The 25,046-nt window shown below is 54.9% G+C and overlaps 2 protein-coding genes across 2 annotated transcripts; both read right to left on the reverse strand.

Annotated features, from left to right (window-relative positions):
• Positions 1 to 1,615: 1,615 nt before the first annotated feature.
• On the reverse strand, positions 1,616 to 5,403 carry AQP5 (aquaporin 5). The gene is made up of 4 exons (XM_066337476.1): positions 4,964 to 5,403; positions 3,562 to 3,723; positions 3,244 to 3,327; positions 1,616 to 2,306 (listed from the first exon to the last, which is right to left on the reverse strand). Exons 1-4 carry the CDS (start codon positions 5,324 to 5,326, stop codon positions 2,121 to 2,123), a joined length of 795 nt encoding a protein of 264 aa, XP_066193573.1. The 5' UTR covers positions 5,327 to 5,403; the 3' UTR covers positions 1,616 to 2,120.
• An 8,380-nt stretch (positions 5,404 to 13,783) lies between these two features.
• Positions 13,784 to 18,522, reverse strand: AQP2 (aquaporin 2). The gene is made up of 4 exons (XM_066337640.1): positions 18,128 to 18,522; positions 16,183 to 16,347; positions 15,371 to 15,451; positions 13,784 to 14,440 (listed from the first exon to the last, which is right to left on the reverse strand). The coding sequence occupies exons 1-4, from the start codon at positions 18,491 to 18,493 to the stop codon at positions 14,225 to 14,227; spliced, it is 828 nt and encodes a 275-aa protein (XP_066193737.1). The 5' UTR covers positions 18,494 to 18,522; the 3' UTR covers positions 13,784 to 14,224.
• Between the last annotated feature and the right edge of the window lie 6,524 nt (positions 18,523 to 25,046).

Here is a 25,046-nt window from a genome sequence, read left to right on the forward strand (position 1 = left end):
CACAGGGTTTGCTGGGTGCCAAAATTCAGCCTGGATTAAATTCACCTCCTTGCCTGGATCAAATCCTCAGGGCCCCGGGGAGCTGGGTGGGGAAGGAGCGCTGTGCTCCTGAGGGGTCCTGCTGGGCTCAGCTGCACCTGCCCTGCTCTGGGCTCCCACTGACCCCAAATCCCCCTGGGGTGCCTGAGCTGGGCTCAGGGCTGGGCTGGCCCTGGATGGTTTTTGTGCTGACACAGGGCTGGAGCTGCAGGAGCCTCTGATTCATCCCGGGAGGGCTCACACCCAGCCCCAGCTCCTTCCCTTGGTGTTGATCACCTGGAGGCACAGGGTGGGGGGGGCTGGGCACATTTTGGGGGGGCTGGGCACATTTTGGGGAGGCCGTGGCAGTCCCCAGTTCCTGCTGAGGCTCCCCCATCCCTGCTCCGGTGTGGGGATGGATGGGGTTCAGAGCTCCAAAATCAGGGGGATGGCCAAGATTCCCAGTCTGGGGGGCTGATCGCACCCTCGGGTGCATCCTCGGGTCCTGGTGCAGGGGGGAGCACACTGGGGGGGGTGCAGGTTTTTGGGGGGGGTTGCCCTGCCCCAGCCCCTGAGAGGGGGTCTCTGGGGTCTGGACATGCTTTAATCTCCCCAGGGCCGGTGTTTTTCCCATCTCCCCATAGGAAGGGGGCTGAGTGTCCTTCTAAAGGGGAAACTGAGGCATGGGGGTCCTCAGGCATCCCTGAGGATGGCTGGGGGTGTTGCAGGGTTTAATTTTCTGACCCTGCTGCTGTCTCAAAGGGCTCTTCTACCTCCTTTCCTCCTCCTGCATGTCCCCACCCCTCTGGGGACAACTGAGGGAGTGAAGGTGCTGCTCCTCAGGCTCAGCCAGGACTGCAGGTGCAGGGGTGCCAAAATCCAGGTGAGGCTGCTCATCCCCCCTGGCCAAGGATCGAGGACCCTCCGGCATGGGATCGAGCTGAACCTGGGAACAGGCAGCGCCCAGGGAAGAGTCTCCCACCTCCCTGGGGGTCCATGGTGGGACCCTCCCCTTGGCAGCAGGAGGAGGGACTGGGAGGGAGCTGGGCCAGGGTGGGTGTCCCTGTCCCGGTGCCCCTGTCCCAGTGTCCCTGTGCTGGTGTCCCTGTGCCAGTGCCTTGGCCAGGAGCTGCTCTGGCAGAGGGTTGTGGTAGAACTGGAAGAGCAGGGCCAGAGCAGAAGGTCAGGTGAAGGTGTGGGTTTGGCACAGGTGAGGGGCTGGGGAGTTGTGGGTCGCTTTTCGAGGGCACCCGTGGAGCCGTCTGGGAGAACTGGTACAGCTGGAGTCAAACCGGCTGTGTGGGAAGGACTGGAAGCATTGGAAGGATCCCTCCTGCTCCTTCCAGCCCTGGGATGGACTCCCAGCTGCCCTGCACCTGCTGCTCTTCCCCACTCCATCATGAGCACCCACTTACCCTTCCCAGGATTAGTGTTTTGCCCTCTCAACCCACAAGCTCCCACAGGATTCAGGGTCTGAGCCCTTGCTGTTTCCCTGACCCTTTGGGATGATTTTGCATCCAGATTGATCTGTTTTCCCACCTAAACTTTGAGACTTGAGCTGATTTGCAACCAGGATTTTTTTTAAACTTTCCTTTATTTGCAATAAATAATAAAGTATAATACAAAGACCTCAACACAGAATCCAAAAAGTCTCGTTCTTTGAGAATAAAAAGGACTCCCAGCACCAGGAAAGGTGAAAGAGCATCTACGAGCAGCCCCTGGGCTGGGAGGTGGCTGCACCCCCTGCCCTAAGCAGTTGATCCCTTTCCCCCAGGTGTTCCCATACCTGGGCCAGGTGAGGTCCTGCAGGTGGCCCAGCTGTGGGGTCTGGCATAGTGCAGGGATGGAGCTGAGAGTGCCAGGGCCTGGCTGAGGGGCTTTGTGGCTGCGGGGAAGCTGGAGAGGTTCTAGAGTTCATACAGGGGTTCATACACACACACAGAGCCCCTGGCTTTCCTGCATCCCACGGGGCCGGCATGGGAAGGCTTTGGATCAAGAGGCTGCAGCTGCAGCTGGGTGTGGTCGTTGCCTGGCTTTGGGGCACACATGAGCCCATGTGTGGGGCTTCCTCCCCTCCCTCAGCTCAGCTCTTCCAGCTTCTCTTACGGTGGGGTCAGCTCCATGGACTTCTTCCTCTCCTCCCGCTGCTCTTCCCACTCCTCCTCGGACTCGTAGGTGCCCTTGATGATGGCCACCCTGTCAGACATGTTCATGCAGTAGGGCACCAGGATGTAGAAGTAGAGCAGGGAGGCCAAGCAAGCCCCAAGGATGGGCCCGACCCAGAACACCTGGAAAGTAACAGGGACACGGTGAGAGCAGTTCCTGGGGCTGGTGCTCCAGCTCTGCTCATGGCACCACCATCCACCCACACATCCATCCATCCATCCATCCATCCATCCATCCATCCATCCATCCATCCATCCATCCACCCACCCACCCATCCATCCATCCATCCATCCATCCATCCACCCACCCACCCATCCATCCATCCATCCATCCATCCATCCATCCATCCATCCATCCATCCACCCACCCACCCACCCATCCATCCATCCACCCACCCACCCATCCATCCATCCATCCATCCATCCATCCATCCATCCATCCATCCATCCATCCATCCATCCATCCATCCATCCATCCATCCCTGCACCACGTCTCCTGCCGCACAGAGTGGAAAATACCCATTCCAGAGACTTCCTGGGCTGAAAGCCCCTCAGCCTGTGCTCACTGAGGGCCAAACTTGCTCTGTAAGTCTGGGGCTGAGCTGGCAGGAAAGCTTGCTGGATGAGAGGAAAGACCAAACTGGGCTTCTCTGTGGGCTTCCTTCCCCTCAGATGATGCCCTGATGGTGCTCAGAGGACACCACAGCTGACTCCCAGGCCTGGAAGTGTCCAAGGCTGGGTTGGATGGGTCTTGAAGCAACCTGGGCTGGTGGAAGGTGTCCCTGCCCATGGCATGGGCTGGTAGTGGATGAGATTTTAGGTCGTTCCCACCCAGCCTACCCTGGGATGGGTTCACTTCTGTCCCCTGGCTGGCTCTGTGCCAGGGGATTAACTGTTCCCGATGCGTCAAGGGGCAAAACCTCCGTTGTTCTCCAGCCCTTTTTAATCCTTCCTGCCTGGGGTGGGCTCTGGAACCCCACCCCTGTCATTTCCAAGGCAGTCCCTGCCCTGTCTCCACATGGCCCCCACCTGTCCCTGTCCCTGTCCCACCAACACTCACCCAGTGCACAGAGCTGAACCTCCTGGTGACAACCGCGGGCCCAAAGGAGCGGGCAGGGTTCATGGAGCAGCCGGTGAAGTAAATCTGGAAGTGTGGAAAGAACCCTGGGTTAAGGAGCAGATTGGAGCCACTGTTTGGGAGCAGGGACTGAAGTGGCCCCCGATGGTGCCTCTGTTCCAGAGAGCTGGAGATGACCTCTCACCACGAAAGAGCCCCAAGATCTCCCATGTTTTCACCTCCAGAGCAGCTCCCACGGGACCAACTGCATGGGGGCATTTGGGGAGTTCTGTGCCCACAGGACCCTCACCCTGGACTCACCCCCACCAGGTGGCCCAGGGTGACGGAGAGGCCGATGGACAGTGCCGGGGAGCCGACGCCGCTGCGCCGGTTGTCCGTGGAGGCGAAGATGCAGGCGGCCAGCTGGAAGGTGAGGATGATCTCCACCACCAGGGCTTGGCCTGGGGTTACATGGTAGTTGAGCTGGAACCATGAGAATGAGAATAATTAAACCTCTCTGGGGCTCAGCTTCACCAGGAGGGCTCCTGGGCGCTTTGCTGGTAGATTTGGAAGGGTGAAGTTGGATGAGCAGCCCCCCAAATCCAGCGCCTACTTGAGCTCCCTGCTCCTTCTCTGAAAGGGAAGAAATGATTTTTCTTTCTTTACAATTCTCCAAAATCTGTCTCGTCCCCGAGCCTGTCCCTTCCCTGGGCTCTCCACATCTCTTCACTTCCCTGTCTCCACAACACTGAATGCTTTCCCACCAAATCCCTTTTTTTTCCCTGCATTTCTTTGATCCTTGCAGGCTGTTTGACTTCTGCCCTGCACTTTATGCAGCACCTGGAGGATGAGGAGCAGCTGGGATGGGATGGAGGGTGAGGGTTGGGATGAAGGTCATGGGGTGGGATGGGCTGTTGTGACTCTGCACAAAACCCTGGGGACTCTCAGGGCTTCCCGACCCCACTGGGCATGGGAAGGACAATGTGACCCAACCCATCACAGCTCATTTTTTATCTAAATCTGGCTTGTTTGGGATGTGGAACCTGTGGAATGAGAGGCATTGGAGTTCCTTATCCCAGTGACCGAGTCCTCTGCAACACCTGTGCTGCTCCCAGGGGTCCGGACCTGTCCGTGGTTGGAGCAGCAGCTCCACCGCTCCCACTCCAGGTGTTTTCCCAGCACTGCCCCGGGGGTTTCAGGCTGTGCCTCACTCCCGCTTATCTCAGAGGGTCCTGCTGTCCCCCCTCCTCCCCTGGGAGCAGCTCCTCAACACTGTCCTGCCCCTCGCTCCTTCTCCAGGTCCTCCCCAGCACTCTCCCCATCCCTCTCCATTCCCAGCTCCCCCAGCACACTGGTTCCAGTGGGCTCCTGCTCCCCCTGCCCATACTGGTCGGACTGGGCTCCTCTCCCTCCCCCTTGCTGCTGGCACGGTTCCTATCCCGCACTAATCTCCAGGTGGAGAGGAAGATCTCAGTGGTGCGGGTGACTCACGGGGCCCTCAGGATAGAGGAAGCCCTCATTAAAGGAGGGAAAAACATCCCACTCATCACCCGCACAATAAAGCTGTCATGTCAGAGCTGGGCTCCACTCCCGTCCCATTCCCAGCCCGCCGTGCGTGTGGGACAGAGCACCGAGGATCCATCCCAGCGGACTCTCCTCCCCGAGCCAGCGCCGAGGGAAAGGCGAGGGAAGGCAGAGGGGAGCGCCTTGGGCACAGACTCACTTCGTTGATGGCCAGGTTGCCGCGGGTGTTGGCGGGGGTGACGCCGTAGAGGATCCCGGCGCCGGCGATGGCCCCCACCAGCTGGGCCAGGACGTAGAGCAGCGTGCGCAGCAGCGAGATCTGGTTGCCCACGAAGAAGGCGATGGTGACGGCGGGGTTGATGTGGGCGCCGCTGATGTGGCCGAAGGCCTGCACCAGGGTGCCGATGGCCAGCCCGAAGGCCAGCGCGATCTGCAGGATGCTGGGCAGGGCCGAGGGCCACTTCAGCGCCGAGCCCAGCCCAATGAAGACGAAGATGAGCGTGCAGAGGAACTCCACAAAGACCGCTCGAGCAAAGGCCAGGGTTAGTATTTCCTTCTTCATGGTGGGAGCACGTGGAGGGCAGCCAGGGAGGGAGAAAGTTTAGGATTGCTCTGTGTCCGGGCTCTGGTGTGTGCAGCCAGGTGTAGGGCCATACCTATCTATATATGCAAGAGCAGCAGGAGCTGTGTTACAGGGCGGTGGGTGGAGCCAGGGAATTAGCCAGTCCTCCCAAATTACCATGTGAACCTGGAAAAGTTTCCACCTGAAAATGTCTTTGGAGCCTCTTGGTGAACTAGTGACTCAGATATTGGTGGCATTTCTCTCCTTTCCCTCTGCAAACAAAGAGCCCCTATAGGGTGTCTTGTGGTCGTTAAATAACCGGGTTGCATAACGAGGCTGAGCTCCCTCCTCTGCTTTTCTCTTTTACTGCCTCTCGCCAGGTCCTGGGTGTTTCATTAGCACAGGTGTAGCTAATATTCGCTCCCTCCCTTCCTGCCCTGTGTCGCACACTGCTCCTCTTGGAAAATCCTTGTTGCGCTGGAGGAGCGCTCCTGGGACTGGGCCCTGGGCGCATTCCACTTCTATGTGACCTTGAAATGTAAAGGAAAATCAAACACCTGGAGTTTCTCCCAGGCAGCCAAGAGAACTCAGCTCCAGGAAACAAGTGGTTTGCAGTTGTCCAGGGAGCAGGGGAGGCTTTGGGGGAAGCTTTGTCCTTCTGGGGAGCGGTAGATGAGCCAGAGCCTCCTGGAGGTGTGTGGATGGAGAAATGGGATGGAGAGGGCTCCTGGTGCAGACCCTGGAGGAGAATCCCTGCTTCCTTTCCTTTCTGCTGCTCCTTCCAGAGCACTGGAACAAGTGCTGGGACTGGGGGCTGCTCCCAGCCTGCGGCGTCTCCTCCCCTGCCACCCTGCACCCTTTCCTTTTCTTTCTGCCTTTCCAGCTCTTGCTCAACGAGCAATGATTTTGCTCCTGGGAATGCCAGCACCAAGCCACAGGCTCTGCATGGACACGGGCTGTGTTTACACATCTCCTTTCATGTTCTGGGGCTGCTGCGCTCCGTCCCAAACTCATCCTTCTGCCGATGCTTGGCTGGCAGGGAGCGGCGGGGGAGGCTCCCGGGGCTGTGCACATGGAGCTGTTGGGGATGGAGGTTTTGGGGTCAAAAGGTCTCGGCTGACACTTAACAAAGACTTCTTGATTCTCTCTTAGCCCTCGCAGCCTTGTGCCATGATATTTTTTTTTAAGTTTGGTTTGGGTGTCACATCTGCCCTCCTTGCTTGGTTGATCCATGTTTCCTTTCCCAAATGGTGCTCAGGCTGGGTTCATCCCTGGCTCCCAGGTCCCTCTGCAGGGGCAGCCATGCTGCAGCACTCAGGGAGCAAAACTCGGCAGCCAGGACATCGGTAAAATCCTCCCTAAATCCAAAAAGTTGGATTCACTGCTTCCTTCTGAGGAGGCTGTCAGCCTGGGGGGGTCAAACACCAGGAGGATTCCTGTCCAGAGCAAGGAGAGGGAACTTCTTGTCCAGGACTGGAAATAAATGAGCTTTTCTCTTCCTTTGTACCCCAAATCCTGAGCAAAACAGACCTGGAGGGCCCGAGGGACTGAAGATCTGTTACAGCCTTAATTCCTGATAATGGTTTTCTCCTGGATCTGCTGATCCCGGGGCTGATTGCAGAGTCAAAGCCCAGATCTGTTATCCTCGAAACACCTGGTCTGTTGGCGTGTTTTGGTGAAAGTTTTGCAAGCTGGTATTTCAAGACACCCTGGCCAGATTCCAGCTGCCATAATTACTTGCCACTTCCCTTCAGCCCTGTCTGTGGCTCCAGCTGGATAAAATGCTCTCTGTTCCCATCCTTCAAACCCTTCCTCAGTGTGCCCATCCTGGATCTGCCTTGGTGGTGGCTGCATTTTGCTGTCAGCTCCTCCAGCACACTCCTTGCTTTGGCTGAAAAGAAAAAAAAAGCTCTTCCACCTTCCCAAGTGTGGATAAATGAACTGCAAAACCCTGCAGCTGCCTAGGGGATATAATCAAATAGGGCTGGGAAAGACAGGCAAAACTTCTGAAGAGAAACAAGACCCTTCTCTCCCAAACACACCACACAAAGCCTCTTTTCCCGAGGCAGTTCTGTGCACTGGGGCATTCCTGCTTGGCTCCTCCGATGCCAGCCCTGGCATTTGGAAGGCTCCCTGTCCTCTCCGTGGCTCCATGCCACCCGAGGAGCTTGGCTGAACTGAAAGTGCTTTGATGTGTCAGGTTTAAGGGAATTGGGCAAGGTGCTGACAGACAGACACCCACGTGGAGGGGTCACACACGCCTCGCCCGCACGGCAGGAGACAACATGAGGAGGCTTTTGGCAACACAGGCAGGTTTGGCTGCCTCCTTCCTCCTCCTCCTCCTCCTCCTCCTCCTCCTCTTCCTCCTTCTTCTCCTCCTCCTCTTCTCCTTCCTCCTCTCTGGCACCACCAGACAAACAACACAACCTAAACCTGCCCCAGCCTATCACTCAGGAGAGGGACCCCAAAGTGGGGAGGATGTGGGAGGAAGGCAGCTGCTGCCTCATCCTCACCTGGGGCCGTTCCGGGCTCTGCCTGGCCCAGGGAGGCACGTGTGTCATTGAGGCCACCCTGTGCCAGCCCCTGTCAGTCCCTGCTGTCACCCAACTTGTAGTCAGAGCCTGCGAGGGGCTGTTGTTAATTTGCCGTTGTTAATTTGCATTTCCTTGCTGTTTCTGGTGAGCTCCATGCTGCACTTCGGGGCCTGGTCTGCTCCAAATTCAGGTTACAAACACTGCTGAGCCAGGGGTTGGGATTTCCTCCTCACCTGGCTCTGTACCTCAGCCAAGGACCTTAAAACTGGCCCAGTAATAGAGGCAGGAACGATAACAGGATGTCCCGAGCAGGAGACACCAATTCTGCTGGAACTGGGATCAGAAACACAGAATCAATTGAGCTGGAAAAGATCTCTGAGCATTTTGAGTCCAACTCATTGCCTGAAGTCGTGGGATTAGATGACCCAAAGACCTTGGTTGGGATGACATCAGAGGAGAAAGTTTGGTTTAGTTTTTCAAGAGAAAAGGTGTTCCTTGCTGCCTCAGCTCCAGGATTTTGCAATGGGGACAATCGATAAGGAAAATTGATAAGGAAAAACTGAAATAGACTTCACAGAGCAGAAGCAGCAAACTTTGCCCTGGTTATCCTGAGTTCAGGGGCTGCAAGGAAGGGTTTGCTGCTGCTTTGGGATGCACCTGTGCAGGTGTTTCAGACGGGCCTTTCAAGGATCCCTTTTATCTGACCTCCATCTGCTGCCCTCTCTTTGAAGCTGAGGGATGACACTGCTGGCCTGGGGCTGATGTCGTTTTCACTTTCTCCTGCCCTGCAGCAACGAGGCTTTGGCTTCCTTTAGTCTGCCAGAACGCTGTGACATTGAGTGCTGGGGCTGTCCTCACGTCCCCTGCTGCTGTCCCTGCTGCTGTCCCTGCTGCTCCAGCCCGCAGTGGTGGGCTCACAGTGACCTGTGCTCTGTACTGCAGACAAAGCTCAATGACAGCACTGCTCTGCTCTTGGCTCAGTAATTCCTGGGGGTCCCAAGGCAGCTCTGGGGCTGCACTACCTCCTCAGGAGTTCATTTGCATATAAATCATCGTTAAATTGTCCCATGGGATAATGAGTGCCAGGGAAGGCAAAGGCCGGGTTGGAAAACCAGATCACACAGTGGGAAAGGTGGGATGAATCCCCAGTGTCCTGATTTTCAAGTCCAGCCCCTTCCAGCAAAGCCACCGGCACCAGAGACATCCCAAGGCCCCCTTTCTGCTCACCTGGAATTCTTCTGGGCTGTTTCTTGTGTCGTCGGGATTCACACAGAGTTGGAGGCAGTGGTGCTTGTCCTCTTGAAAGGTGTTTGCTGTGGAAATGTCTTCAGCTGTGCAGTTCTCCCTTGGTTTACAAGGAGCCCACCCGGGAAGAAATCGAAAGGCTGTGGGGAAGCCCCTGGGAAGGTGATTTTCCCCCTCCCCGTGGCATCCTACCAGTGCTGGAGGAGCTGCAGCTGCACCAAGGCAGAGGGGCCTGAAATCACAACCAGGCTCTGAATCACCTGAAAAGCACCATAAATAAATCAATGAGTTCTCAATGTCATTGCAGGAATCTGGAGGGTCCTAGAAACATTCTGGGGGTGCTGGGGAGTGAGAGCTGGACAGGAGCCAGCTGGACATCCAGAGGGGAGGTTCTGCCCCTGTGCCCAGGTGAGATCCCACCTGGAGTCCTGCACAGGGAGCTGCTGGAGCCAGTCTGGAGGAGGCACCAGAATGGTCAGAGGGATGGAGCAGCTGCTGTGAGGAAAGGCCACGAGAACGGGGATTGTCTAGCCTGGAGAAGGCTCTGGGCTCACCTAACTGTGGCCTTCCAGTGCCTGAAGGAGCTGCAGGAAAGAGGAAAGGACATAATTTCTTGGAGTGCCAGGACAAGGGGAAATGGCTTCCCCCTGCCAGAGGGCAGGGTTAGGTGGGATGTTGGGAGGGAATTCTGCCCTGTGAGGGCGGGGAGGCCCTGGAATGGATTTCCCAGAAAAGCTGTGGACACCCCTGGATCCCTGGGAGTGTCCAAGGCCAGGCTGGATGGGGCTTGGAGCAGCCTGGGACAGTGGAGGTGCCCTGCCCATGGCAGGGGTGAGCCCAGGGACAGGGTGAGCTTTAGTGTCTCTTCCACTCAAACCCTCCCATGGTTCTATGAAAAGTTTTCACACAATCCCCTGGATCCAAGGGCCCAAGGTTTCACAGCAGGACATTGAGGACAATACATGGACAGCTAGAGAATGGGAAAATCCATTTCCCCCCTGTTCTGGCTCTGAAACTTGAAGCAAATGCACCAAGGAATTTCTTAGATTTAAAAATGTTCACTGGGGAGTTAAAGAGACCCATGCTGAAAACATCTCTTTTGCCATCACATCCGGAGCTGAAGATCCTTGCACTGAGTGGTGTCTGGAAATAATGGGATTTTTCTTTCAATTGTTTGGATTCCTGGGAAGTTTGGACAAAAGTTGAAGCAGAGCCTCCATTCTCTCCAGCAGATGCTTTGGCAGAGCCCTGGGAATAGAAGAATTTTGGGATGTTTGGCTTCCCCCTGGAGCACGAGCATCTTCTGGGATGGTGTGTGGTCATTTCCCACACCTGGCCCTGCCTCCTCTTGCCTTCCTGGCTCCTCGAGGAAAACGTCCTCAGGAAGTATTTCTCCATCTATAAATAGATGCATAAAAACAATGATGTAAAAGAATGATGTACCTGACCCCAGGTAGGTCATGGCATTGCAGGGAAGTGGCTGCTGGAGACCTCTGGGATTGGGACCGGGAGAATTTGGAAAGGTCGGGCCAAGAAATCCCAAACAGAGAACTCAGCTCTGCCCCCCACTGAGCAGAGGTGACCCTGGGCTGATCTCTGAGGTGACTCTGGGCTGATCTGTGTCCTCCCTGTCCCACAGGTGTGACCAAGGGCTGAAGGGGTTTGTCCTGTGCTGGGATTTCCAAGGTACGGGTGGGTTTGGGCTTCTCCAGGCCGTGATTTTACTTCCGTGTTCTACAAGTGGTTTCCCCATTTTCCCATGTGATGCAGAAACCCTTCAGGGTTTCTGGGATCCAGGTTGGTGTTCCCACGTTCTCCCACATTCCTTGAGCAGGAATTTGGGTGCTCTCAGGTCCCTACAACAGACAAGGGATCAGTGGGTGGGTGTGGCAATGCTCCTTCCTGGAGCTGCCATGGGGAAAGGAGGGAATTCCTTGGGATAAAATACAAATTGTATCCAAAGTTGGGAGCACCAGGACCAGGGTAGGGCCCCTGTGCTGGGCTCTGCTGAGACCCCTCCAATCCTGGGGTCCCTCTGGGGACCTGCTCAAGATTGCTGCCAAGAGAGACCCTGAGGGGCTGGAGGATGTCCAGGGATGGGAATGGAGCTGGGAAGGGGCTGGAGCACCAGGAGGAGGCTCTGGAGAACTCCTGGGGGACCTGGGGGGCTGATCCTGGAGAAAAGGAGGCTCTGGGGGGAAAATTTGGCTCTGCACAACTCCTTGGCTGGAGGGGACAGCAGAGGGGGTCAGGCTCTGCTCCCTGAATAGCAGGGAAAGGAAATAGCCTCAGGCTGTGCCAGGGGAGGTTTAGTTGGATATTGGGAAAAATTTCCTCAGTGGAAAGGGTTTTCCAGACCAGGCACAGCTGCTCATGGCAGGGCTGGGCTCCCATCAGTGGGGGGATTTCAAAGCTGTGACACTTGGGGACATGGTCAGGGGTGGCCTTGGCAGTGCTGGGGAAATGCTTGGACTGGATGGTCTCCAGGGCATTTTCCACCCTAAACAATTCCATGGTTCCAGGAATATGGCAGCCAAGCAGCAAAGACAAGGAAGGGGCTGTGGGTGTGTGCAAAAGGCTCTGGAATTTTTCCAGCTTTGCAGAAGGATCAGCCCAAAGCTGAGGCCATCCCTGACCCCAAGGTGGGAGAAGGGGAAAACCTTGTGGTCTTGGGGATGGAGGGACATGGGAATGCTTCAAATCCAGGCTCAAATCATTCACCTGGGATCTGACATCCCAAGGGTTGCCAGTTGAGGGAGGATTATGGTTGGTCCGTGGCAGCTCCGTGTTCCTGACCCTGCCCTCCAATTCCAGCTCCCCCGGTGCCATCTGGAATGTCCGTGTGGTTTCCTGGCAGGGCAAGTTTGGGAAGTGACGCAGCTCCACAGAGAAGGTAAATTTGTATTCCCAGGAAGACTGGAGCTGCTTCAGCCACCTGGCTGAGGGGTTTGGGGTCTAGGAGGTGGCTTCATGGGACTTTTTATCTATTATTTACCATAAATGTGTCAGTATTTGATCCCCGTGCCCACATTCAGAAGGTAAAAGGGAATTTAAAGCCCTTCATGTGAAAGAGGAGAGCCATTATCAGACATTAAACCTCAGATTCAAACCCTGGGAGACTTAAACATTGTCAGGGTAAATAATAAATGAAATGCTTCAATCGGGAGTAGAGACATTAAGCATACCAACATTAATTTAAATAAATAATTGAATTCAGCTGTGGCTTTTTCTACAGCAGAACATGCCCAGGGTGACTTCTGGAAAAGTCTGCTGGGAGTTTCCTGCACACATACATGCATTCATTTTCCATTAAAAAGCATCAAAACCCCCATATGACTTTTAAAAGTGAGCATTTGATAACAGAAATACAATTTGACACTGGGATTGATTTAACACATGATTTTATTGCCATTGCTGAGAACAGAGGGAATTTTTGAGAAGGCTCTTCTGATCTAAAATTCAAATTCACCATCGAGGAGCAAAGGGAAGCAGAATCCCTGTTTTGGGGTGGATCAAACCAGGGCTGGAAGTGCTGCCTTGGCAAAGCCCTCTGGGGGTATTTGCATGGATTGGCTGTGGATAAACACCTGGTCTGGGCCAGATCAAAGCTGGGCTCCCTCCTCACCCCTCCAGCAACAGCCACTCCAACATCTGGGGAAGAGCACGGGGAGGAAGGCAAGGATGGATCTGGAGGGGATGGTGCCAGCAGAGCAGAGTGAAGAGCATCCTTTGGGAGGGGGATCCTGTCAGAACAGGGGGAGGGAAATGATCCATAATGATCCATAAATTATCCCTTATGATTCAGGATTGGGCCCAGTCTCATTGAATATTCCCATTAGCAGCCTTTCCAGAGAAATCCTGGTGGGGCAATGCTGGAGGCACTGCTGGGATTCACTCTGGGCATGGAGAACTTGGGGCAGAGCAAGTGAAATGGGGTTAAATCAATGGCTGAAAGAGCAAAGTTCACCCAAAGACCAACCCAAATTCCTTGGCCAGGCTGAGGACCTTGACCAGGTCCTGACTGGGCAGAGGGAAGGGGCGGAAGGGGTTTGGAGGGTCTGGAGTGATGCAGCCATGAGAAAGGGGTGTAAGAAGCAAGTGATGGAGATGAGAAGGAATTCCTCCCTGTGAGGGTGAGGAGGTCCTGGAATGGAATTCCCAGAGCAGCAGTGGCTGCCCCAGCCCTGGAAGTGCCCAAGGACAGGCTGGATGGGGCTTGGAGCAGCCTGGGACAGTGGGAGGTCTCTGCCCATGGCAGGGGTGGGATGGGTGGGGTCTGAGGTCCCTTCCCATCCATCCCATTCCATGAGTCTGGTCTTCACGCCCGAAACACGTTGGGTGTGAAATCTCTCCTTTGTGTGTTCCAGGTGATCTGAGCATCCAAAGGCAACAGGATAAGATGAAAACAAGGGAAAACTAGGGAGAAAGAGGAAAGACAACCCTGGCCCAACAATAAGGTGGGTTTGAGTTTGGGCTGTGTTGTTTCACAGGAGAGAGGATTTGCAAGTGCCCCAGTGGGGCCTGCAGGGACTCGTGGCCACGCTCCCAGTCCCATGTTCCCAGGACAGCCCCTGTGGGAACACCTCTGTATCTTGTGGCGGGTGGGAAGTGGCACTTTGGTCCCTTTCACAGCAGAACCTGTCGTGTGTGACGCTTGTGGCTCAGAGTGAGCGCTCCTGCTCCCGAGTGTGAGCCAAGAGCCCAGCAGGGACCGGAGACGGGAGCAGAGTTCAGCAGCAATGAGGCATCGGGTGGCAACCTCCACACCCAGGGTAATGAACACTCTTCAGGCTCCTCGGAGCTCTCCGGGAGGGAACAACCTCAGCCAAGCTCCGTGTCCTGCGAGGGGGACGTGGAAGAGGGCATCCTGGGGAGATCCCTTGTTCCTGCGGGGATGGGATTCACTGGCTCTCCCCAGATCAGAATCCACCCGGGCACGGGGAGAGCTGGGGACAGGAGGTGGGTGGGACCAGCACAGCATCTCCCCGGGAGAGGAGTCACCTTCAGCGCCCCAGGAGAAACGAAGGGAGAGAGAGGCGAGGTGAGATGCTCCTCTGGACGAGCACTAAAACCATGCCAGAGGTTTCCAGCTCCTCTCTCGGCCCAGGGAGAGGTTTGGCTACACCTTCTCAGACATGCCCCTGGGCAGGGTCTGGGGGGAGTGCAGCTCCACGGACTGGCGCCGCCGGGCCTCGCGCTCAGCCCAGTCCGGTTCGGGCTCGCAGCCCTTGAGGATGGCCAAGCGCTCCGAGAAGGTTTTGGCCTGGGGGAACAGGATGTAGTTGTAGAGGATCGAAGCTGCTGCAGCCCCGATCAGGGGGCCCACCCAGAACACCTGGGGAGGAGAGGAGAGTGGGGTGAGCAAAACTCAGCCTGGCTTTGGAGGGTGGGGAGGAACTGGGATCTCTGAGGGGCATTCCAGGGGCTTGGGTTCCTTCCTGGGAACAAAACACGAAGTCAGCTCTGCTTTGGCCATTGCTGGGGATCTGAGCTCCCCTCCAGTGCCTGGATATTCCCAACCATCCTCTTCCACCATTCCCCCTCTGCTCAGACTCTGCCTTAATGACAGGCCCACTGGGAATGTGCTGAGTGATGTGGCATCATCTGGAGGAGCATTTTCCTACCCTCTCATGGATTGCTGTGGGAGGAGGAGGAAAAGGAGGAGGAGGAGGCGGCAGTGGCACCAGCCTGGGCCAGACACCTTGGAACACACCAGGAACCACCACAGCTCTGCCTCCAGCTGGGCTCTTTGCAGGTGAAAACAATAAAATCATGGAATCTCCTGAGCTGGAAAGGACCCACAAGGATCCTCAAAATCCTGCTTCTGGCCGTGCTCAGGACAACTGCCACCAATCCCACCCTGTGCCTGAGAGCATTGCTGAAATGCTCCTGGAGGCCTGGCAGGCTCAGAGCCACGGGCATTCCCTGGGGAGCCAGGGAGTGTTCCCAAAGCTATACCTAGATCCAGGAACCAGGAAAGTTCCCCAGGACTGGCAACAGCTCCACGTTCCACTGGTTTTGTTCCCTGTGCTAAGTCACGTCAACAGACCTCACACCCTGATCCTGTTGCAATGCTCCCAGTTTGGAGTTTGGAAAAGCCAATTAAGCACCCAGCAGCCCCACCTCCCGCTCCTAATCTCTCCATCTTTCCTCCAGCTGGGAGCTGCTGTGGAAAGGCTGGGAATTCATCTGGCTTGGTGAGTTTCGAGGAATATTGGCAGTTTGGGGGCCTCATCCAACCCCAGCCCCAGAGCCAAGTTCTCACCCAGTGGTCGCTGAAGTCTCCGACGACGACAGCGGGGGCGAAGGACCTGGCAGGGTTCATGGAACAGCCGGTGTAACGGATCTGCCGGGAACACCATGGCCAACGTCAGCATTAACCCTTTTTACCACTTCTTTAAAAAATGTTGGGGTGCCATCAGGGTGATTCATCCCCTGAGCTGCTGCTTCATCTTCCAGCATTCCTGTTCCAGGGAAAGGGATTCCAGGAGCTGCCACCACCTGAGTCAACACTGTGAGGTGTCTGAGCTTGTGTGTCTCGACTGTGGTGCTGCTGTGCTGCAAGAACTGCAGGGATGAGCCCTCAGTCCTGCAGAAAATTCCCTCTCCTGCCTCTGAGGACAAGAGAGGAATGGTCTCATGGACACAGGGGCTCATGGAGTCCTGAGGATGGAAGGTGTGGTGTGACCAGCAGCGTTTTCCTGTGTGCACTGGGAGTGGCAGCTGCTGTGGACCATCACCCAGGTGGGATTTCCCTGAGTGTCCATCCCAAATCCCAGACGCCTCCCAAGCTCATCATACCACACATTCAAGCTCATCATGCCAACACATTCACTCCAGGAGAGATCCCACAGAGCCCTGGAACACCCTGTGGGACTCAAGGAGAGGCAGAGATGCCAAATAAAAGCTGAGCTCAGGCCACAGCTCTCCCATGGCTTTGGTGAGATTTTTCCCTCTCTCTACTGGAAAACCACGGGTTACAAATCCCCCATCAAGCCTGGAGATGCAGCCAAACCAACTTCGGGCATAAACAACAAAAGAACCCCAAAAATGCCAAGTTTTGGCCCATCCACTCACCCCGAGGAGGTGCCCCACAGCCACGGAGAGGCCAATGGAGAGGGCAGGGGAGCCCAGGTTGTCCTCACGCCTCTCGTCTGTGGAAGCAAAGATACACAGGACCAGCTGGAAGGTGAGGAACAGCTCCACTGTCACTGCCTGCCCCGTTGTGGTCTCATTGTGCAGCTGGAACAGGAGGAAAAACAAGTTCCAGGGCTGAGTTCCATGAGCAGATGGGAAACATGGAGTACAAATCCAAAATCAGGGGGAGCCAAAGGAGATGGGAGATTTTTGGTACCAGTAAGAAAAAACTTCCCAGGTAGAAGAAGTGGCTCAATGGGAAATGCTTGATTGAACTGTCAGGAAATTTTATTGGCACTTTTGGGTACTTTTCCATTTTTTTTCTCCTCATGCTCAAAATGCCTTTTGGAAAACTTTACAAGTTGCACTTTGAAGACATCAAAAAGAAATATTTTGGCATGAAAAAAGAAAAGAATTCCCTTTCCACACTTATTTGACTCAGGGAATTTGTCAGGTCTGATCTGGAGCTGTTCCTAGCTGCACCCCCTCTCCTCCAACTCAATCCCTTCTTTCCCTGTGTCCCCACAAATCTAATCCCATTGCCTGGTGATCCCAGGAAGGTCCCAACTGCCCTCCTGCCTGAGCTCCAGAGTCAGATCTTCCTCATTTTCCTCCCCAGTATTCCTCTCCCTTTTTATAGGTATAATCTGTGCAGGTAGCCACATGATGAACTGCCCACAGGGGAAAAAATCTTCTCGAAATCCCCAGTTCTCACTTTTCAGTGGTTTAAGGTGTAAAGCAACAAAGCTGGAGCAGTCTGAGTCTCCCTTAAACCTCCCGCTTTATTACCCTGGGTCATTACCAGCCTAAATCCCCTTGTTCAGATTAAACCACGATCCCTCTTTTTAACCCTCTTAATCACTCTGGCAGTGCAGCTGAGTCCTGGCAGTGCCTCCCTCCTGTGGGAAAGGCCATTTCCATGTGCTGCTTCCCAACTCAGCTCCCTGCTCCTCCCTCGCTCCCTTGGGGTTGGGTGATGCTGATCCTGGGATGGTGGGCATGGAGAGGGGGCAGTGAATCCCTGAGGTTCAATTCCTATTCCCGTCCTGATGTTATGTGCAGCAGTGCGGACTGGGATACCATTGGAGAATCCCCCATGGCTTCCTAAACTTCCCTGGCTTTTTTTTTTTTTTTTTTTCCCTGTCTGAAACCAGCCTGAGATCTTTGTGAAGCTTTAGGGAATCCACGTGTTGGGTTTTGGGATGAACCAGCTGGATCTGGTGCGACCATCCCATGACAATGGGAAGCAATGAGCTGAACCTAATGAAAATCTGGGATTTAGACCCAAATCTCTCCTCTCTCCACCAGCTCAGCCACCTGGAAATTGTGGCTTTGCCAAAGCAGAGCCAGGAAGAAGCTGCCTGCACCCACAGCAGAGGGGAGATTGGGATGAGCTGGGACAAGAGGAATGCAGAGGTGGTATTTTGGATGTGTCTTTCCTTAAGCCCCTGGGAACCCCAGAATCCAAGTGCCCCCCAGTACAGTCCCAGGGAAAAATGAGATGGTTGTGACTCCAAGGGAGGTATCTGTGGCCAGCTGGATCCTTTCTCTGCCTTTCGCCCTAAGAACAGGGGACATTTTTGTCACCAAATACGAAAAGAGGAAAAATTTCCCAGGTGGAAGAAGTGGCTCAATGGGAAAAACTTGATCGACCTCAGGAAATTTTAGCCCTAAAACCAGAGGAGGAAGACGAGTCCTGCCTTCATCCCTGCTCCTGGCAGGACCCTTGGAGCAGCAGGGTCCTGGTGCTGGGCTGCGGCATTCAGAGGCTTCCTCGCCGACCCCAGAGGGTCTTTGCTGGCCACAAGCCCCTTCCTCAACCTTTCCAGAGACCCTGCCCGGTCTCCCCACATCCTCCCACGCCTGCCCCGTGCTGAAGCCTCACCTTGTTGAGGGCCAGGCCCTGCCGGGAGTCTGCCGGGGTGATCTGGTGCAGGATGGCAGCGCCCACCACGCCGCCCAGCAGCTGTGCCACCACGTAGAAGAGCGCCCGGAGCAGGGAGAGCTGCGAGCCCAGCAGGCAGCCCAGGGTGACGGCGGGGTTGATGTGGGCACCGCTGACGTGGCCCAGGGCCTGCACCAGGGTGCCGATGGCCAGCCCGAAGGCCAGCGCGATCTGCAGGATGCTGGGCGCCGGCGCCGACGGCCAGTTCAGGGCAGAGCCGAGGCCGAAGAGGACGAAGACCAAAGTGGCCAGGAATTCCGCAAGGACCGCCCTGGTGAAGGCGATGGAGCGCAGTTCCCACAACATGATCCCGCCCGGAGTGCCCTCGGTGCCCACCTCTCACTGTGTCCCTGAGGACGGCCTGGGACAACATTTATATATCTGGAGGCGGGGGGGGGGCACGGGATCAGCTGCTGAAGGGGATGGGATCGTGGTCCCAGGAAATCTGATGCTTTTTTCCTTCTGTGTTCCAGTTGAGGGAACATCAGATCCTGCCCCTTCTATTAAAGCCGGGGAATGCGGCACTCACCACCCTTGGGAGGTTATGGACCAGGCTCCAGCAGGGCTGGGAAGGACTGCTCCCTTTCTCCTGGGCTTCCTTACCCGGGACCTATCCCCAGAGCTGCTGTGGCAGCTGGACCCTGGGAGCATGGAAAGGGCAGGAAGAAATGGGGGGTCTGTGGAGCTGGAGCTGAGGTGGGGTTGTGTTGAAAATCAGGCCATGGGCTGTGATTTAACAGCCCGAAAAAATCCAGGAACATGGAGGCATTCCTGGGGGTGTCCTATGCAGGGCCAGGAGCTGGATTCAATGATCTTTGAGGGTCTCTTTCAGTAGAGGATATTCCATGAAAAGTGAGTGTGAGGGAGGCACAAAAGTGATTCACTACAGCTCAGCTCCTCAGAGTAGCAGAATTTTGCAGCCTGGTCACAGATTTCCTATCCAAAAAATTGGGAACCAACCCCAAAGAAAAGACTGTCAGGAATTCCCATGTGAAAGTGTGAGCCCAGGGCTGGAGCACCAACTGTGCCCTAATTATGGCCATTTTGGTCAATTCAGCTCTTCAGAAATGTCCGTTCAGTTCTTGGTGTCAATCCCGGAGTCAGAATTTCTTCTCTGGGATTTGGTTCTTTCCATCTGCTCCTTACCCAGAAAGTTTCTTTTCCCTTTTCTCCATTTCCCATTCCTGAGGGATATCTGTAAAACTATTTCCTCACCTTGTCATTGGGGTTGGTGGCTTTACTGAAAATTAAGGAGCTGGTTTTTCCTCTCCAGAGCCGATTCTGTGGTGGGATCACTCCCCCAGCTGTAGCTGGAAGGACCATTTCACCCCAGAGGGATGCAAAGCACCAGGACCAAGTGTCCACTTTTGGACTCTAACAAAAGCTCTTGTTCTACAATAAACTGAGTATTTTTCCCCTCCAGAGGAGCTGTGCAAGTGCCATGGGATGGTTCCATATTGCTGGAATTATATCATGGAATGATGCGGTATCCCAGGTTGGAAGGGACCCACAGGGATACGGGAAGGTTCTTTTCTCCATGACAGATGGGGAACAGAGCTCCCAGGTGGAGCAGAGGATAGATGTAGGGCCCTTCCAATGGAACCATTCTTCTTGTCTTCCCCCTTCTCCCTTCTTGTCTCCCTTCCTTCTTCCTCCTCTTTCCCCTTCCTCTTTTATTTCTTCTTCTCTCTTCTTTTTTCTCTTCCCTTTTCTTTTCCTCCTCTCCTCTCCTCTCCTCTCCTCTCCTCTCCTCTCCTCTCCTCTCCTCTCCTCTCCTCTCCTCTCCTCTCCTCTCCTCTCCTCTCCTCTCCTCTCCTCTCCTCTCCTCTCCTCTCCTCTCCTCTCCTCTCCTCTCCTCTCCTCTCCTCTCCTCTCCTCTCCTCTCCTCTCCTCTCCTCTCCTCTCCTCTCCTCTCCTCTCCTCTCCTCTCCTCTCCTCTCCTCTCCTCTCCTCTCCTCTCCTCTCCTCTCCTCTCCTCTCCTCTCCTCTCCTCTCCTCTCCTCTCCTCTCCTCTCCTCTCCTCTCCTCTCCTCTCCTCTCCTCTCCTCTCCTCTCCTCTCCTCTCCTCTTCTCCCCTCCCCTCCCCTCCCCTCCCCTCCCCTCCCCTCCCCTCCCCTCCCCTCCCCTCCCCTCCCCTCCCCTCCCCTCCCCTCCCCTCCCCTCCCCTCCCCTCCCCTCCCCTCCCCTCCCCTCCCTCCTCCCTCTCCCTCTCCCTCTCCCTCTCCCTCTCCCTCTCCCTCTCCCTCTCCCTCTCCCTCTCCCTCTCCCTCTCCCTCTCCCTCTCCCTCTCCCTCTCCCTCTCCCTCTCCCTCTCCCTCTTCTTCCCTCTACAAAAAGGTTTTTTGGGAATATTGCTATTAACAAGTGAGGGATTGTGAAAAAAAAAAACAAGTCCAGCCCATAGCTGAGTCTGAACAAGGTGGGACTGTGGTCCAATAAAACCTTTTGCTCTGAAAATCCTCCCTTGAATTGAGTCTTGCCCCAGCATCTCTGCATCTGGAGCTCTTCCATCAGTGGAGTCACTCCCGTAAAACAGGTTTGGAGGCTAAAGGGATTTGGGTGCTGCTGAGGCTCCGGATCGTGGTCCTGGCCAGGCTCGTGCTCCACACGCCTGGCACAGGGCTCAGCCCTGCTCAGGGCAGGAGTCACTCAGGGCTGCAATTACTGCAGGGAGGATGGAGAGCAAATCCGGGTAATTACTGGAGCTCATACCCTGCCTGATTAGTGGTTACCTGTGGGGAGTGTGGTGATGTCTCAGTGCTCAGGACTAATTAAAAGGAAGGAGAAGTCAGCAGGATTAGTTCTGAGCAACTTACAAGTCCAGCCTCATGGTCCTGACCTTTGTCTGGAGATGCAAAACTCATTGCAGCTCATTTGTAATGAGCTTGGAGATGTTTGTGCTGAAATTGGAGATGCTTGTTTCAAGCTTGGAGCAGTCTGTGCCATGGCTGGGAGGATCCTGTGGTGCTCGAGTGTGGGGAAAGGGTCAGAGCTGCACTTTGAGACCAGCTGAACATTTGGTGTTCACGGCATTTGCTGGGAGTTGGTGTTTTCCAGCAAGAACAGCCCATCCCAGCTTTCCTCAGATTCCTAGTACTGTAATTCCACTGGTTTTACAGAGGAATTCATCCATGGCACAAAACCAGACCCTGCTGATTCCAGGCACTGTGCCAGTGGCAGAGCCAAGGTTTCCTGGCAGTACCACAGCTGGGCTCCCGTGTCTGGGAAAAATGGGAGACCCCACAAGCTGAAGGGTTGGAAATGGGCTGTTGAATCTGTGCTTGTGTCGATGAGGGGGTCCTGGAGCTGCTGGAGGTGATGGAAATGTGGATTTCCACCTCACCCCAGGTGTGCTGCTGCTTTGGGAGAAGCCAGGAGCATTCCAACCCTGCAGGGAATCCAACGAGTTTGGGAAAGTGCATTATTTTACCTGTAGTGTGATGGTGTTATCAGCCCTCCCTGGGACCAACTGCAAATTTAACGATCTTGAGGAGTGGGTTGGCATCTGCAGAAAGTTGGAATCCATGTGGGTGCCTCATGTTGGAGGCTCTGTTGGTGCCCCATGCTGGAGGCTCTGTTGGTGCCCCATGCTGGAGGCTCTGTTGGTGCCCCATACTGGTGCCCTGTGTGGGAGCCCCACGCTGATGTCTCCTGTTTGGAGCCTCATGTTTGGAACACCATGTTGATGCCCTGCCTTGTGTTTGAACCCCGTGTTGGTGTCTCACCTTTGTGTCCTGTGTTTGGACCCCCATTCTGGGGTTGGAACCCCATGTTTAGAACCCTGTATTTGTGCCCTGTGTTGGTGCCTCATATTGGTGCCCATGTTCAGAACCTTGTGTTGGTGCCAATGTGGGTGCCTCAGCTTTGAGCCCCATGTTGGAGCCCAGTGTTTGAGCTTCTGTAGATTCCCTGTGTTTATGTCCCATGTTGGAACCTCATGTTTGGAACCCCTTGATGGTGCCCTGTGTGGATTCCCTGAGCTAGTGCCCCATGTTGGTGCCCGTGTTGGTGCTTCATGTTGGAACCCTGTGTTTGGAGCCCTGTGCTGGTGTCCAGTGCTTGGAGCCCTGTGTTGGTGCCCATGTTCAGAACTCCGTCTTTGTAAAGGTGTGTTGGTGCCCAGTGTTTGAACCCCACGCTGGTGACTGTGTTGGTGCCTCATGTTTGGAGCCCCGTTTTGGTGTCTCATGTTGGAGCTCCGTGTTTGGAACCCTATGTGGGTTCCCTATATTTGGAACCCCATTTTGGTGCCCTGTGTTGGAACACCATGATTAGAACTCTGTGTTGGTGTCCCATGTTGCAGGGCCGTGTTTGGAACTCCGTGCTGGTGCCTCATATTGGGGCTCCATGCTGGTGTCCAGTGTTTGGAGCCCATGTTGGTGCCCCATGTTTGAAACCCGTGTTTGGAGCCCTGTCTTGGTGCTTCATATTTGAGCGCCATGTTGGTGCCTCGTGTTTGAAACCCCGTGTTTGGAACCCTGTGTTTTGGAATCCTGTGTTTGGAGCCCTGTGTTGGTGCTCTGTGTGGGTTCCCTCTGTTTGGAATCTGGTGTCAGTGCCTTGTGTTTGGAACCCCGTGTTTGGAGCCCTGTGTTTTGGAATCCTGTGTTTGGAGCCCTGTGTTGGTGCTCTGTGTGGGTTCCCTCTGTTTGGAATCTGATGTGGTTGCCCATGTTTGAACCTTGTGTTGGTGCCTTGTGTTTGGAACCCTGTGTTTGCAGTCCTGTGTGGGTTCCCTGTGATTTGAATCTGGTGTTGGTACACCGTGTCTGAACCCTGTGCTGGTGTCCATGTTTGGAACCCCATGTTTGGAACCCTGTGTTTTGGAATCCTGTGTTTGGAGCCCTGTGTTGGTGCCCTGTGTGGGTTCCCTGTGTTTGGAATCTGGTGTTGGTGCCCATGTTTGAACCCTGTCTTGGTGCCTTGTGTTTGGAACCCCGAGCTGGTGCAGCAGAAAAGGTCCTGGTGCCGCATTTCGAAGAATGTTTTGCAGGTGCCATATTTTGAGGAACATTTTGTAAGGCAGGGAACGGTTCTTGCACAACCAGGAGCTCCTCCAGTGCTTTAGATGGCCCTGATATCTCTGCTCCCCTGGCTTCCAGGAAAGTATAAACATCCCGAGGTATCTCCATTCCATCTGAAATACCTTGGAGCCACAAATACACTTATTGCATAAACAACGTGCAGGTTTCCTGCTTGCATCCAGTCTATCTCAGGAGTCCCACGTGCTGCTCAGAGCCCACTGGAAATCCCATTTTTTGCTCTTTTCTGGGAGCAAGGAGCACCTGCAGGCAACTCCCCCTCCTCTAAAACAGCCTAAAGGACAACCCGAACTGCTGCTTCCCATGGCAGCAAATGCCCTTTTCATTGGACACTGGAGAATCCACCACTGGAATAAGGCTTAGGAGAAAATTTTGTACAAACTTGGATGGTTTTGTTTCTGCTGTTCCTTAAAATGCAAGATTTCTGTCCCACAAAGGAGGGGGAAAACTGGAATGTGTAAAACTGGAAGAGGTAAAACCGGAGTGGGTAAAACTGAAATCCTCTCTTGGATACTTCTCCAGGAACAGCCCTTAAAAGAAAAAAAAAAAAATTCTTGTATTGTGACAAATTCTCTTCTTGGTTGAGGTTCTCTGTTGGCTGCCTGGAAAAACGGATGTGCCGGAGCCTTTGGTCCCATCCTGTTCCCCAGCAAAGTGTGGGGAATGGCAGCCATGGGCTTGGGAAGCAGATGGGAAGGAAGGGATGGACTCACTTGTGTTGGGATCAGCAGGGGCAGAACCCCTCGGCCTGGCTTCCATTTGGGAACTGGAACTGCACCAGCAGCAGCAGTTTGGCTCCAGGGACCTTTGCACCCTGGATGTCCTGATCCTGGTGGGCAATTCTCAGACAGGAGGGGCTGTCAGTGGGGGTCCCTCAGCAGGGACAGGACCAAACACAGGTCCCTCACTGTCCCCTGAGCTGGGCTTTCCCAGGATTCAGCTCCTGCTGCCCAATTCCAGACTGGTTTGGGTTGGAAAGGATATTAAAGACCATTGAATTCAGACCCCCTGCCGTGGGCAGACACCTCCCACTCTCCCAGGCTGCTCCAAGCCCTATCCAGCCTGGCCTTGGACACTCCCAGCGATGGGGCAGCCAGAGCTGCTCTGGGAAATCCATTCCAGGGCCTCCCCACTCTCACAAGGAGAATTCCATCCCAAGATCCCACCTAACCCTGCCCTCTGGCTGTGGGAAGCCATTCCCTGTGTCCTGTCCCTCCATTCCTTGTCCCAAGCCCCTCTCCAGCACGGAGCTGTGGCACAGTGAAGGGGGGGTTAAGGTCCATTTGGGTGACCATCAGGAGAAGGGATTTTCTCCTGCTGCTCAATTCCACCCAAAGAACATTCACCCAGGAGAGCCAAGTAGGGAAAGAATCCCCACCTCTTCTGCCTTTCAGGCCAAGTCCTAAATCCCTTTTCACACAAAGCTTCCATTGGCTCTGGCTGTGTTTGTTGTTCCTTAGGCAGTCACATGGATTTCTTGCAGCCCCGATTCCCTTCAGTGCCTCCCAAAGGGACCTTGGGCGTGGGCCAGGAGCAGAACCCACCTGAGAGGCTTTGCTTGGTTTCTTTATCCCATCTCAAGGACTTGCAGGTTGAGTCCTGAATGTTTGCCTGGGCATTAGTGCAGCAAGACTGGTGCTGCCAGGGCCAGGCCATAGATCCTGCTGGGATTAGGACATTCCCATGGCTGTGGAGACCACGGAGCCTTTTGGCCCAAGAGAAATCATGGAATAGTTTGGGTGGGAAGGGACCTTAAAGCCATCCTGTCCCACCCCTGCCATGGGCAGGGACACCTCCTGCTATCCCAGGTTGCTCCA

This window comes from Sylvia atricapilla, chromosome 29 (assembly GCF_009819655.1).
Source record: "Sylvia atricapilla isolate bSylAtr1 chromosome 29, bSylAtr1.pri, whole genome shotgun sequence".
Classification (NCBI taxonomy): Eukaryota; Metazoa; Chordata; class Aves; order Passeriformes; family Sylviidae; genus Sylvia; species Sylvia atricapilla.

Excerpts from the sequence above, each read along its gene's own strand:
- AQP5 (XM_066337476.1), bottom strand. The coding sequence starts at position 5,326 with ATGAAGAAGGAAATACTAACCCTGGCCTTTGCTCGAGCGGTCTTTGTG. Across the intron at positions 3,724-4,963 it reads GCAACCTGGCCATCAACGAA|CTCAACTACCATGTAACCCC; the intron begins GTGAGTCTGTGC and ends TCATGGTTCCAG. Across the intron at positions 3,328-3,561 it reads CCCTGGGCCACCTGGTGGGG|ATTTACTTCACCGGCTGCTC; the intron begins GTGAGTCCAGGG and ends CCACACTTCCAG.
- AQP2 (XM_066337640.1), bottom strand. The coding sequence starts at position 18,493 with ATGTTGTGGGAACTGCGCTCCATCGCCTTCACCAGGGCGGTCCTTGCG. Across the intron at positions 15,452-16,182 it reads CTGTGGGGCACCTCCTCGGG|ATCCGTTACACCGGCTGTTC; the intron begins GTGAGTGGATGG and ends TGTTCCCGGCAG. Across the intron at positions 14,441-15,370 it reads GAGACTTCAGCGACCACTGG|GTGTTCTGGGTGGGCCCCCT; the intron begins GTGAGAACTTGG and ends TCTCCTCCCCAG.